The sequence below is a fragment of the Orbicella faveolata genome, unplaced genomic scaffold, assembly GCF_042242905.1.
Source record: "Orbicella faveolata isolate gen_17 unplaced genomic scaffold, um_ofav_v1 contig_47, whole genome shotgun sequence".
NCBI classification, from domain to species: domain Eukaryota; kingdom Metazoa; phylum Cnidaria; class Anthozoa; order Scleractinia; family Merulinidae; genus Orbicella; species Orbicella faveolata.
In genome coordinates, this window is record NW_028301577.1 from 24364936 (window position 1) to 24380222 (window position 15287).

Here is a 15287-nt window from a genome sequence, read left to right on the forward strand (position 1 = left end):
AAGTTTCGTTCCTGATAACGAGGTTGCCACGAAGTTCGCGAAACGCGCTGCCTCTCGTGTATCCTCCGCCACGCACGAATTGTACACGCCTCACCGCTAATGGTGTTTGTTTGGGAGCAAGTAAGAGATGTGTAATCTTGCGTCACACTCCACTAAGTTATGTTCCTTTGTAGTTCTTCTTGCCATTCGTCATCACTTCAAGAGGTACTCAACTCAGTGTTTGATGTGCTGCTTTTTTAAATGTTTCTATCTTTTTCTCACGGAACGCAGTGCAAAACAAACTGTACACCCGTTAAAAGGGAATTGTTTCCTCTCTAAAATCAACTCACAAATCAATGAGCAAGGATGGTTCTCACGTGATCTGCTAACGAACAACGGCAAAAAAAGAATGGCGTTAAAACCTCTGCCAGCATCAGGCGTCCACTGAGCTAAATCACTCGCAATCAAGCTATTACGCCGCTGAAATTGAAGCAAATCTGATCCCAAACCTTTAATTCAACACGACATTTCTGAACTGCTTAGTGTTCGGTTGCCAGACTCCTCCTCAGTTGTCTCATACCTTTTTTCATGAGAGACGACTGGGTACGAGTCAGTAAAGACGCGCCCCACTTCAATATTTCATTTAATCAACCAATCGTGACTTGCTCGCGCTTGGCCCCGGCTACAGTACTTTCTCCCAATTTGAATTGCTTCTCCGGCTGCCTGTGTTCCTTGCGATAGGCCAGTCTGTTTAACTTGGTTTTGGTTTTACCAATCCTATTATTTTTTCACCGACTCCTATGCGCCAGTGTGAATATTATAGCCCTTATTGCAAGTAATTGATATAGTTACCTAGGAAACAATGACACCACAAACAATCCGCAACAAGAAATTGGGCGTAGTTTATTCTAGAGAACTCAGTATTGTGTGAGGTGAATCAAATAAAATGATGAATCCTTTGACCTTTGACAAAAATACTGGCAAAGGTTTTCATGTCTGCAAATTTCAAAGATTGTGTAAACAAGCATTGTTTCACGACCAAAGTGTTGTCAGTGACAAAAGACGGTAGAGTGAAAATTTCAACGCAGTCACACGGTCCCTTGATGCGGGCAGTTACTGGATTTATTGTGGTACGGGTTTTGATGATCCGGCCATTGTTGATTTTTGATGAACTGTGTCTTGCACCTCAGAACTGAGTAAAAAATGAATCAATGACCAATTACTTAAAATCATCAGTAAACCAACACGTTAAATTGAGGTGAAAAGAACTTTACATGTATATAACGTTAAATTTGTGTATGAGCTACGCACTACGAAAAGCTACAAAATGTGTCGCTAGACGACATTGAGTTAACTGGGCTTCTAAATTGAGAAATGAAGCTGAGAACTGCACAGAAGAGATTGGGGAGGCGACAAATTACTGTTCTAGAGGTAACGTTTGGTTTCACAATTCGCAATTTACAACACAACACAACATGCTCTAATTAATCAGGGCAAACTTAACATGCTACTTACCGAAACTAAGACCAGTCACGCTGCTGCACCGGTCAAAACTGTTCTGCATAGATAGTGAGTTAAATTTGTCAAAACACAACGACACTACGTACCTTCCAGCCATATTCTGCACCCACTCCACCGCACTGTGGATTAGATTGACAGCTAGATTGACAGCTATGATGACGTATTCCTGAATCACAGCCAATACATCAGGCAGCTTCTCGACGATCTTTTCGCCAAGCTTCGCGAACCATGACGCCACAGCCGAGAAAAAGTCTGGGGCGAGTTCGTAAATCTTATATGCAAGGTTTGTTAAAAGCTCCTGTGCCTTGGCGAGGAGGATTGGAACATGTTCCGACAGGAAATCCCAAACTATAATCAGGTATTTATACACCACAGGCCAACACTTGTCCCACACGTGTTTTAAATGGTCGCGAACTATACCAAGATACACGGGGCCCTCGGTTTCAATCTTCAGGAAAAATACAAAAGATTATTATAATGGTACTGAAAATTACTTCGTGTAGTCCAGAAATGCTCACCTGAGCAAAACGTCCGTCCGGCTGATTAGCGTTTGACTTCGTGAAATCGAAAGATTTTATGCCTTATTTTGCTTCTAAAGCTCTTATATCGAAACGTACGCCACATTTCTGTGAGATTCAGACCCTTTAATCTAAATCGACTTCATTTTCCCCGAGACATCTCGGATGTGTCGTTGGATATGCAGCTGGTGAAACTTCTAAGACTAAAAGTTGTACCGAAAACGTTTCACCTGTCTAATAAGCTTTCCCCTGCGGGCGAGGGGGTTACTAGAGAGATGGTATTCATATTTCAACATTTGGGTACATTTAAAACACATAAAAATTGAGTTTTAAATATTTCCAGGTTGTCTGCAATAGCTGCCGGCTGCGTCTGCGTGGAATTGACAACAAACAGATGGTTGTACTCTCTCCTTCAGTTTTCAGCGGCGAAAAGAGCGCACGTCAGAACACAAACGATGATATGATAAATGGTCCAATTAAGTCCTTCTCACCTTTTCTAAAAGCTGTGGTATTTTGACATTAAGATAATCTCTCGCTGGTTTGGTTGTTTCTGCGATGAACGCTCCAACAATTTTGAGCTTTTCCCAGACAAACGTAGCCACTGGGTCGGCGTGCTCTCTAAACTTGCTGTAGTACGTCGGATAGTTCGTTTGAACCCAGCTGAAAACAAACATTCAGGGCTTGCTACCATTATGCAGATTCTCCTTACTGGTAATCACTCATTAAGTAAAGAGAATTCAGCCGCGCATCAAAACAACTTTTTCTCTGGTGTGCTGTGGAAATCACCCTTGATATCTTATCGAGAAATTAGAATTTGATCACTCGGGAACTGGACTTCATATCATACACTTCACTCCTACAGTGCCTATCTGCATCCAAGAGTATAGATGGATAGCAGCTAACAGTAGGGTTATCTGAGAAAATGCAAGTGTAGAGGGAGGGGAGGGGAGGGAGGGGACGGGAGGGGAGGAGCTGCGACGGAAAGGCATCCCATGCTGGAGGTGGTAATAAAATCAATCCCTAAGCTAGCACTAAGCGCCAGCACTGATAAACCGCTTGACTACTTTAATCCACTAAATCGCACCAGACGTTTTTTGAACCTGGAAAGAGTTTATGATACAGGGGTTGGATTCAGCAGGAAGGCAATTGGTTCACAAAGGCAGGCAAAACTTTTGAACCGAACTTTTCTTTAGAAAAACTTTCCTCTAAATGGTCAAACCAGGTGGGCAAAATCATCCTCACAGCCCGTCAATTTGCCTGGTGCCCGGCCCTTAATGAAACCCCGAATGGATATCATGCTTGATACGCCCAGAGTGACTTCATTCTATTTAAACAATAGCAGTGGCACAAGCAGACAGTGGCAAATGCGAGGCTTTAGTCCCGTACAGAAGTTAATACGTAAGGTAAAGTGAAGAAAAATAATTTGAAACAACCTTCACAGCATGTACAGCTTGCTACCTGTTTGCAACATCGAATCCATTCTTTGCTTGTCCATATCCTGTTAATGCTGCCTGTTCTATTCCATAATCCTTTGCAATCTGTGCTGTTTTGCTCGCTTTTAACAGAAACAAAACACTAGATTTAAATTCCTGATAGCACTTGAAAGTGTGAAAGAGCGTCTGACTCCATCAACAGGGCACACACCCGACGGTAAAAAGCCGGAAAAAAACACAAGCAGCACCGTACCTTTGTATCCTTTGTGTTTGTAGATGTCAAAAGCAACAGCTGTTATTAACAACAACAAAACTAACTTGAGGAGTTTTCCGAAGGAAAAGAACGAACGCTTGCAAGCCTTCTTTTCCTTTATGGCCTGAAAAGACAAAAGATAACTGTTGACGCTATCGCAATATAAGTACAAGTAGCCTCTGACTCAAGCTCACTAAGCCGGCCATGATATGAGGAGGGACAGTACAAAATTGCGTGCTGGGCAGGCAGTAGCTTGTCCTGTCCTCTTTCTAGGTTAAGCTTCTCAACGATTGAAAAGACCCTATGAGTGCAGGTTACAGTTTTGGGCATAAATTGTACCTACATTGTATACGCGTTCAGACGAAAATTCTTTCCCACCCCTGCCCCGCCTCCTTATTCAGTGATGTTTCTAAGGAGCCAACTATGGTTTCATAAGAATAAGACCCAGTTAGCAACAATGATTAGCGGGAAAGTAGGATTGCGAGAAAAAGCCTCAGCAACAAGTCTCTAGTTAATTCCGACCTAGTAAATCATCTGCAAATACACAATGGTCCTGAAAAAAATGGTTTATGGAACAGCGCAACGAAAGACCAGTGACATCTTCATTACTATTGGTTTATTTAGGATAAAAGAAATGTGTACGAACTTCGAGTCCGACATTAAGATTTCAGAAGCAGGTGATATGATGAATTATTAATTACACGAGAGACACCCACCAGCTAGAATATAGCAAGCGGACAATGAAGGCCTGATGTCAAGTTGGTTGTAGCAGGACTGAAAAATATCAGCCTTCATTATTCAACCAAGTCAAATACCCGATATCTACTAATATTTCTGACAAAACCGCTCATCTATTTTCGAGCTAAGTATTAAGTGTATACGAAATGAAATGCAAATAAAAGCTCCTGCAAGAAAATTAATAACCTCCAATACCCGATGTGAAAATTTATACGGTGACTGATTAAAAGACAGACCACATGAATAAGTTGGCCGTAATTTTCTTTCCTGTTTTCACTTTGCTAATCTGTTATCCTTCGTCATTATGCCACAAGAAAAACGTAACTGACAAAACGAAACGGGTGGAGAAAACACACTAGCTTCTCTTGGGTGAGGCGCCGCATATTCAGTAAAATTACTTACTACAAATATTAACGTACAAATTGAAAAGCGCGAATATCCTGGGAACCCATGTCAACACTTGAAGTTGTTAAGAGTTAACGAACCACGGAGGAAAGTTTGTGATTGTGAAGCTATTATTTCGAGCCTTTCGTCGTAGCGTTTTGCTCTGAAAGAGGAAGACAAATTGCTCGAAACGAAAGCTCTGCAAACTCGTTACGGCGTTTAATTAACTTTATCAACTACAACTTGATAAAGAGGCAAGTTTTTCACCTTCCCGCCAAAGCAGCCCAAACGTTTTCTTTAGCAGCTAATAACTTTGTTTACTCTGAACTCAGACTTGTTTATGTTAAAGGCGACAACAAGAGGGTGTACCTTACTTATTGTTTGCCATAAATGGATTTCACAGTACGACAAAAAGAAGGGTCTTGCAAAAATAGCTGGGAAACGCTTCTGGCAGTGATTATGCACTAAATAATCTTCAGAAATCCGTAACGTGATCAATCACAAGGCTAGAAAAAGGTTTCTTAATGAGAATAGCAAGACTTGGAGAACAAACAGACAACATAATGAGATTGACCATTTCTGAAAAGCTACATTTCAAGTCTGGTTGCACAGCAGTGAAACTCACCATTTTGTTGTCTTCAGCCATTGTCACCTCAACTCAATCAGTACAGTCACGTTATAAAATATCGCGCTCGCCTTTTGTTTTCAAATCAGCCAAGCAGTTTGCACAAAGAACCTTGGCACAAGCACAAGACTCAGGGAAAACCCAAGACAACAGAACAAACCCTGCTTGCTGCATTGGAACAATATCAAATTATCACGTGAATATCACGTTACTTCGGTTTGCTAACCAATCACAGAGCGCTACAGCATGTAAAACTGCTATGATTGACATGCACTTGATTGGTTGAGTGGCATCTGGCATGATTATTACAAGGCGTTAACGTAAACAACCTGCTGAAACGATCCTAAATAAACGACTTTCACATCACAATTAAACAGCTAAGTACAGAACGATTTTAACACTAGCTAGTTCACGCTTGTTGTTTGAGCCGATGAGTTCCTCGCTTACCTGGCAAGCTTTCACACACCTGTCCAGCCCGACCTGTGAAGAAGGGAAGTGTAGACATTTCGTTAAGATGAGAATTTAAATATTTATTGCAGTCTCCACAAACACAAACAGGTAATAAAATATCACGACACCTGTAGCACGTTCAATCCTTGCCGTACAATGACTAAATACTTTCACAAGCAGGTCCAAAACATCAATTCTCCTCACTGTTTGCCAAACATATCTTTCAAATTAGTTCTGAGAATCCAGCATTAGATCAGAACAAATCTGTGTGCACCTAAACAGCACAGTATCCCCAAATTAACGACCAAAACGACAGTTGGAGCGAGCGGAGATAGACAAGAATGTCCTCGAGTACCCGACGGACCCGACGATTTACCGATTCCTATCCTTCAATCAGAAAACAGTACGAGCGCTTATGACCACGCTGAAACTTCTCACATCAGCTTGTTGCCACGAGAATACGACACTTTCTTTAGCAACGTCTCTGAAAAAATACCACGGGCTCATTCAATTTTTTCAAAGATAGGATCCTGACCACAAGACATTTGTTAACGACGGAAATCAATAACCATGGCGAAGGAGACTATTTTATCGATACACTTATTTTAAAGGAACCTACCTTTGCTTTGTTGCTTTCCAAAAGAGGGTCGTTTTTACTTCGAAAAACTTCAACGGTATCAAAGAGCTTGCTCTTAACACCCTGTAAAGAAGACGTTTACGATAAGGCGTTAGTGCATTGTTACTGCTGTTCGATTTATCGTGTATAATGCTTTACCTCACATGACCTTACCTCATCGAACAAATGACTTGATTCTTTATAGTAGAAAGCACAAAAGCCAGGCAAGCCAGCACAAATAACGTACAATCAGTTTGACATATAGTGGTTTCAATTTTCAGATAAATCATGCTATTTATTCAACCGCACTGGAGAAGAACAAAACCTATCCTGACTGAGTTTTCCCACCCTCGGCATTAAACATTTTTTCCTGCACAACACTCACAAATCAGTAACTATAACATTTCGATCTGTGAGATTGTTCTTTTGCTAGTTCCCAAATAAACATACCTTACTTAATGAATCCCACGTGTTTAGAAGATGATTTAACAACAGTCTGAAATAAAAACAACATAAATTTAATACAGGTCGAGGTTGAGATAGCGACTAACATAAAACACTACTTTTGTTATGGAACGTGAGTGCTCAGGCCTCTCCGCTCACGTCACATCTCAAGTGGGTCAATTCTGTGCTGGTTACACTAAGTCCGCCAGACATTTCCAGATTGTTAGCAAGCAACAATCGAGACTATATAGAAACTGTGGGCAACGCCACAACAGGTTTGCCGCGAAATGACCATAATACTCCTTACTTTATGAACGAAACTTACCCTGATTGTTGTAAGGTCGCTAAATAGCTGCTCTCCCATTTTGTGAAACAATCTTCATCTTTTTCCAAGCACATCACGAGGCAGCTCAGAACCTAACACACAACGAAATACGATGAACGTCACACTGAATTGTACCGGGAATCTGGCATCATCGATCTAACTTGTACAGTAACAGTGAAATAAAATAATAATATGAATGGTTTTGCACGAAGACTCATTTTGACACTGAGGCAAAAGGTAACATGGAAATGGCCTATTGAAAAATTGAACCAGAAACAACTTGCATATTAAACAAGCCTTGCAAAGCTCAGACCATGAAGAACATGTTAAGCCTAACCTCACGACTAACTTCTCAATCAAAACAATAACCCACGTCCCATAACTCGAGGAAGCATACAACACATGGTGGCGCGACGTGTAAAGACACGCATTAAATTAGGCCAATGTTTTACCTCTGTCTGGTACTCTAATGGAAGCTCACTGTTAAGACGACTGAGGAGGGCGGGAAAATACAGTCTGCTGACAGGTCTTGATTCTGAGCCAAGTGAGAGTTTCTGATATACAATTGAAAAAAAAAGGTTTGAATTAGCCATTACGACTTGATATCTACAATCCAAGTAATAGCTGCAACAGCCATTTTTGCACTCGCCCCTCAATTCAAGCTTGAGGTGAGGCTGAGCATTTTATTTATACCACTTGAAAATTGCTTTTTAAAACTAGTGCACTCCACGCCTTTATAAATTTATGGTATATTCTCCCATGTGACATACAGTGTAAAACTTTCATCTCTGTTCATACATGTACAACCAGTAAGGTTATGATAACATAACCAGCGCCATAACGTTTACAGGGCAATGACAAATATCAAAAATTACGTACCTTAAGTTTGGGATAAAGTGACAACATCTTACGCTGCAAGCTACATAAAAGAAACAAAATGAATCAATGTTCAAATTCCCTCAAAATTCTTGTCTTTTACTACAATTGTAATTTTACCAACTTTCGTATAAACCACAGTAAGCAGGACAGTGCATATAAATGAAAGTAAGATGAAGCACTAAATAGTCATCTCAGAAAAGTTAGTTATTACCTTAGGTTGGCAGCCAGAGGAGATATTGGAGAAAAAGCCACCTCCATTACAGCAAAGAACTCTTTAGGTTGAAAAAGAGCACCTTGGTCACTCACAGGTTTGCATGTACTGAGAAATAAATGACAATAACAATTTGGCCTGTTGACTGGAATTGGTTGATATGAGAATCATTTGCAAAATATTCTAAATCTACACAAAATATTGATATCCGTGCATTGTATGAATTAACAAGACTAGAGCAGATACAGGATTTTACAGAAGGGGGTTCCCCTGTAGGAGGGTGCAGGGGCATCCTCCCCCAGAAATTATTTAAAATGGAAATTGGGGTTGTTTGATATTTACCCAAAAACTCCAGAAATTTCAGACGGAATGTAAATGGAAAGATATATTTTGTCTCCCCAAACAATAATTTTCTCTGGAAAACGGGATGAAAGGTAGACCAATCATGAAATTAGCAACTTAGCACTGTGTCTCTACTCAAAGGTAACAAAGCCAATCGCACTGATGTGCAGGCTGACATGTCAGCCAGCAAACTTTTTGATGCCACTGATCCTGACTCTACTCAATCCTACTCAAATCAGATCCTTTTGGGGATATAACACATTTCACCCAAAAAACTCTCACTAAAATACTGATTGTTTTCCAGCTGGAAGACTGATGTTGCTATTAATACACATTCTTCTGACTTCTTGTGAACAGGTCAAGGGGAAGGAGATGGTCAATTAGAAATTCTAAGAGCGTTCAGCTCTACATAGTCATTGATTAAGACAATGCTGCTACTGTAGATCAGCAAGACTGCCTGTTTCCTGCTGAGATTTGCTTTTGGATGGATGCTGCGAAAAAGGCCTGGCCCAGGTTGTTCAAAAGGTGGATAATGCTATCCACCGGATAAATCACTATCCAGTAGATAGTATGGTTTGTTTTGCTAACACTTTATCCACTGGATAGTGATTTATCTGGTAGATAGCGTTATCCACCTTTCAAACAACCCGGGCCTACTGTATAGAGGATACAGATGCTAAGTGACTTGCCCTTCAAAGATCTACATGTTTGCACTAAGAAGGAGCTAGAAGAACTACCCAAGCCGACAATGAGTCACTGACGTACTAAATGTACATGTGCAATCACAACAATAGTTACCTTAGGAGATTTTCAAGAAAAGAAATGGAATACTTTGTCAGGTGTTTTACACTCAACTGAGGCAGCATAACTTCCATCCACACTGCAAATGAACAAATCAAAATGTCATAGCTTTTTTGTTGGACAATAAAACCAGTTGGTTATTTGTATTGCATTCACCTGCCATTTTCTACTTTAATATTAACTCTGCCTGCTGAGATAGACAAGGCATTGCAGCCTTCAGAAGCTAAAATTTGTCTTGTGATGTCTTGATTACAAACCTGCTAAGCCCTGAGATAGGTCCTTTTGTGGTAACTGCCCTGCACACCACATCAAAGCTAGAGCTTCACGTGTGCGAGTCTTGCGAGCTACAAGCATCTCCTGTACCTGTGTATGGCAAATTGACAAGCACGCTTGTAAGCGTATTACGATCAACTTCTCACACTCCCTGTCAGTGACAATGAGGCTAAGAAATCATAGGATAAGTTTTAAAAAATTTCACCCTCTGTTTGAGTTCAGTATATATTACCTCCTTTAAATTTTCCAAGGTGATTTGTGGCTGGCGCTGTACAATAAATTGCAACATGATCTGGTCACCATAAGCAGAAGAACCTATACAGAGAGCACAGACATCAAGGAACATAAGTAAGAAACGGCAACATATGTGAAATTTCTTTCAGGATCAGAGTAAATGAAGATGTAGTTGAAGCTGTAAATTTAGTTAACAAGGCAATATAATAAGACGCAAAGATAATGCTTAGCTTTGTGTTGATATACACCTGTAAGTCAATCATAAGCAGAGGAACCTCGGCAATAACAAAATAAACAAATAACACAAGAGGTTTCCCAAAAGTGTGTCTTAGATAGTCTCTGGATAGACTCCCATTGGAAACAAGGATGTGGTTTAAAAGAGCAACAACTAAATTACATCTTTCTCTAAACTGGGATATAGATAACATCACTCTAGCTAAGGGAGGTGTGGGTGTGAGATTAGCGCACTTGACTTGTATCAAGCAGTCTGCGTTCACTGACAAGTGCTGGTCAGAGCCATTGTGTTGTCTTATTGGTCAAGGCACTTTGCTTTCACAGTACTTCTCTCTACCAAGGGGTATCATGGGTATTGGCAAACTGTCAGTCAAAGCAATGTGACAAAATGCTGAGGAGTGATCTGCAACAGACTAGCATCCCTCCAGAAGGAGAGAATGTACATCTTGTCATATTATCATTATGGAAACTGAGAAAAGCTCCAGAGTGCGGGCTACTATGGATAGAGTACAAACATTTTCCTTTATCATACTCTTGCCAATCGGTACATATATGTCTAAAGTATATGACTGTATGTTCAAGATGCTTGTAACATGTAACAGCACCTTTGCTAAGTTCCTGCACCATGTTTTCAGCGGAACGCTGGTAGATAAGTTTCAGTGTTGGCTCTGTGCATTTCTTCAACAGGTCAAAGAAAAATGTCTTCAATTGAGCAGGCACCAAGCACATGGGGTAGTCTGGGGAGTGAATGAAATCAAAGAAAGATATGATGATTTAAGAAATAGAAAACATGTACCACGTTTCTATCAAATTACACCAATGGAAGTTTGGGAGAATGAGAAATGCTGTGGGAACACAAGCCAATAGGCAAGTGTTTCGACAGCTTTTTTGAAGTTCTCCCAAACTTCCGGGAGAAATACGATACATGTTTTATATTTCTTTAAGAAAATTCCACAATGAAAAAAAGAAAAACAGCTTGTCAAAATGACAATTTTCTTTGCTCCCGCCATCAGCAAAGGCGCATCATCAACAACAGCTCATGCTAGTTCTGTGTTTCTATTGAGTTATAGAAACACAATTTTAAACCAACCAGTGTGCATATTTTCCTTGGGGTATTTTCTAACAGGTAATGTTAATCAGTTCATCAAGGACAAATCTTAATACATGCAGTGAACACTAGTGATAGCCATGTGTGTGGTTGTTAACTTTGTACCAACCTGCTGGTTTGCCCTCAAACACAGGGTCTCTTTGAGGAACACCTTTAAGCTTGAGCTGAAGGTGTGCAGCAATATCAGTTAACCAAATCTACACCACAACAAAAATATAAACATACATGTAAGATTTATATGAACTTTAGACAAAACATTAAAACACATTGTAAATTTCCAAATTAATTTGTCCAACTAATTTGCTCCTGGAAAAATTACACAAGCTATGAAATTACACAAGTTTATGAAAAAAAGAGGCTGACAGCCTTCAAACCCCAACTTGAAAAATTAGCATTTTTTTTTTTAAGTATCTTTGCCATATGAAATCTGCCCTAATCTCCTCAGTTCTAACTGTCCTTGTTTATTTCTAGTTTATTGTTGCTTAATTCTTAGGTCTTTTTTCTGCCTTGGAGAACTGTTACGTTTAGGCTTGTATCAATATTAAAGTAACCACCAACATCAGAGAAATAAGTTCAACACCATGATGTACATGCAGTTCCCAAGCAGTGCTTGAAGAAAAACTTGAAATCCATCTTGCCCATTGGACAAGTAGCTCTCAAATTTTGCTTGCCCTGGGCATGTCTTAATGTTTTTGTTTTTTTTTTCTTAGTTGGCAGACGACTTGCCTGGGCCTTTGCCCATTGGCCAAGTGAGAATGAAAAGTTACTTGCCCAGCAGGAAAATCTAGTTATCCTGGATGACTGGACAGCACTGTTTTTGAGCCCTGCTAAGGCTGACAAATGTGTATGTATGCTCACACATGCTTTTTCTACATATTGTCAGTTGCTTGACAAGATACTGTCAGGATAAATTACATGTTGTATACATTTGGAAATTGAAAATAGCTTTGCCATACATGAGCCACATTTGAACACCAGCCTAATTCATCCATAATTCACAGTATATGTGAAGTAGTAGCTATCAATCAAGTGAAGAAGTAGTTATCAAGCTACACTGTATACTTACAGATGGGTTACTTGGGAAGGATGACTCCAGGTTAGTTAGCATTGCAGTCAGCTCATCAAGGTCCACCTCAAATAAAAGCAGCAAAAATGCATCATAAATCATGTTTAGATTATCTGCATGTCATCATTCACACAATCCTTAAAGCAGGGGTTTCATCAAATTTTTCAGCAGAAGGGCAACAGAGTTTCACAGGCGGGCAAAACATTTTGAACTGAACTTCGTTATAAAGAAACTTTCCTTTACGTGGTCAAACCAGGTGGGCAAATCCTAACAGCCAATTTGCCCAGTGTCCAGCCCTTAATCAAACCCCTGCTAAAGAGCTACCAATGAACCTGCTCATGAACTCTTTCAAGCCACCTCAAACCCCTTATGTTCATGAGAGATAGGCTTTTTCAAGTATTTTTAGGAGTATTTTAAGTACCTTTGATAGCGCCTCTTGGAGTAATTCTTCATCTGTCTTCTGCGGTTTGGTTGATGCTGTTTTTTTCTTACCACCGATGATACCAGCACTAAGTTTCTTTATTTCAGGAGCCTGTTCAGGGACTTTTTCTGCGAGTACCACTGCTGGAAGCTCCTCTGTGACATCCAACGCATGTTTCACATGTCCATTACCAACATCAGTTGCAGGAACTTTAGGGTGTTTAAATGCCTGGTAAATTGTTTTTGATTCTGCCAACGGGTCTGGAAGATAAGTTGAATGTGAGAGCTTTCATTAAGTTTTGAGTCAACTGTGACCTTGATCTTCACACCCATAACAAACTTGCTCCCATTTAGGTGAATTGTATCAACTATAGTCCAGTTCAACCATAACATCAAGGACTCATCAAACATACTCAGCTGTAGCAGGTGTTACAGGTTACAGCCCCTATTGACAGCCCTACAGAGTGCACCAAGCTGAGCTGGACTGAGCCGGAGCATCAGGCTAAAAATCATTCACAAGTCCATCAGACAAGAACTGTGTTGTAACAGAGCTGATGTTGAATGCCTGACACACTATAAAATTCATTTTTCTGGACTTACTGAAAATCACACTTGTGATTATCTGGACTATCTGCACAAGATCCAGTGGGTATTGGTCATTAAGGTGGCTTAAATTTTCAAAACTTTAAGGTGGCTCTGAACCCTGTGTGCAGATTTTTTTAAACTTTCCCAAAAGGTGTGTCTTATCATGCTTATTAAAATTAGATAATCTAAAAAAAATTCACCCTGTTGTTTTTTAATTATAAGCTCCTAAAGCTGTAATTAAGGGTGGTTTTAGCAGCTCATACTGCTGCTATGGTAACCTATTGTGTCACAAAAATGATAACAACATGGTCACCAATGATTGGACAGTTTTTCTTTTTTTTTTGATATCATGATTGTGGCATCACATGATAGGTAGGTAAAGTCTGCATGCGAGCCAAGTGGCCCATCAGGCTGGAGCTTTTCCCGGTTTCTGTAGCATGAAGTGACTAGGAGTATTTCTACTCCCCCCTGGATGGGATGCTAGTCCATCGCAGGGTTACCCCCCAGCATTAAGTTTGCCAGTACCCATTTATACACCTGGGTGGAGAGAGGCACTGTGAGAGTAAAGTGTCTTGCCCAAGAACACAACACAATGTCCCCGGCCAGGGCTAGAACCCGGACCGCTCGATCCGGAGACGAGCGCACTAACCATGAGGCCACCGCGCCTCCCGGCATCACATGATAAGGAGTGATTATAATGAGCCATCAAAATCTAACTGCTGGAAACTGTTTTGAGCCACCTTAACAATACATGTCAGGAGTGCGAAGGGGTTCATCAGTGAACAGCTATCGTGAGCATATCATGATTTCCATGTAAAAATTTGGTGCTTGAGGATTTTCTACTAGTGAAGCGCCAAACTGAGTTTGATCTTGTGACTTACAGAAATTTCAGATATACGTGGATGGGGATTCACTCGTTTGTTAAATTTTGATGATCCCTCTTGTTGGCCATGGATCAACCACAGAGGAAAAAGTCAAAGGTCACCAGCTGTACTCATACAATTAACTACATTTGGTATGTAACTATACAAATGGTAGTTATAACGAAAAAAGACCAAAAACGGCCGCATAAACTGTGACTTGTACGCTGTTATCTTTAATTAACTTACGCTTAGTACTTGCAGCTATCACAACGGTCGACAATCAATCAATGTCGGGAATCAGAGCTTAAATAAGTCACGAAATAAGTGGTGCATTTGTGATTCGCTGTCCAACGTGCTTCACGCGTTATAAGGTAGAGAAAGTACATAACGATACAGCTACCTGTCCCATTACGGCCGTCTTTGGTTATTTTATTTTATTTTATTTTTTTTCGTGTTTTAGCTTACGTGGCAACACAGCACGCAAAGCTATTTTCGTTCAGTAAAAGCTTGGCAAAAGAAGGACTTTTTGCACTTACTGACAATCTCTGCTTTAGGTATATCAGACGCCTTGACTTTGTTCTTCTTCCCTTCATTAGAAGCCCTTTTCTTTCCACCTTTACCAACTACTTCCCACTTCCCATTGGACGCCATATTGAATTTGGACAATAGTTTGCGCTGGAATCATGGGAAGACACTACCACGTGACTCAATATAAAAAAATCTCGAATTTCCCGCCAAAATTTCTTCCAGAAATTGACTTCACGATCGACTTCACGTGATATCACCCGGCAATAAATACGATACGGTTACCACCAGTGGGAAAGAAGAAGGGTCAAGAAGGAGAACATTTATTTCATAACCAAGTTATATCTTGGGAAAAAAGTATAGCAAAAAGTCTACAGTATTAAAATATTTTTCCAATTGAGTAAATTGTTTATCATTTCAGTCAGGATGTGTTTCGTTCATCGTGTCCAGGTTGACTTAA

At 40.2% G+C, this 15287-nt stretch overlaps 1 protein-coding gene across 1 annotated transcript; it reads right to left on the minus strand.

Moving 5' to 3' along the window:
- Positions 1-857: 857 nt before the first annotated feature.
- Positions 858-15153, minus strand: LOC110061053 (transmembrane protein 214-B-like). The gene is made up of 20 exons (XM_089279316.1): positions 14839-15153; positions 12856-13115; positions 12435-12500; positions 11478-11565; positions 10866-10997; positions 10025-10107; positions 9777-9882; positions 9517-9598; positions 8377-8484; positions 8166-8205; positions 7739-7840; positions 7287-7378; positions 6968-7013; positions 6521-6601; positions 5899-5931; positions 3705-3828; positions 3477-3573; positions 2510-2678; positions 1587-1948; positions 858-1171 (listed from the first exon to the last, which is right to left on the minus strand). The coding sequence occupies exons 1-20, from the start codon at positions 14951-14953 to the stop codon at positions 1102-1104; spliced, it is 2256 nt and encodes a 751-aa protein (XP_089135442.1). The 5' UTR covers positions 14954-15153; the 3' UTR covers positions 858-1101.
- Positions 15154-15287: the final 134 nt, after the last annotated feature.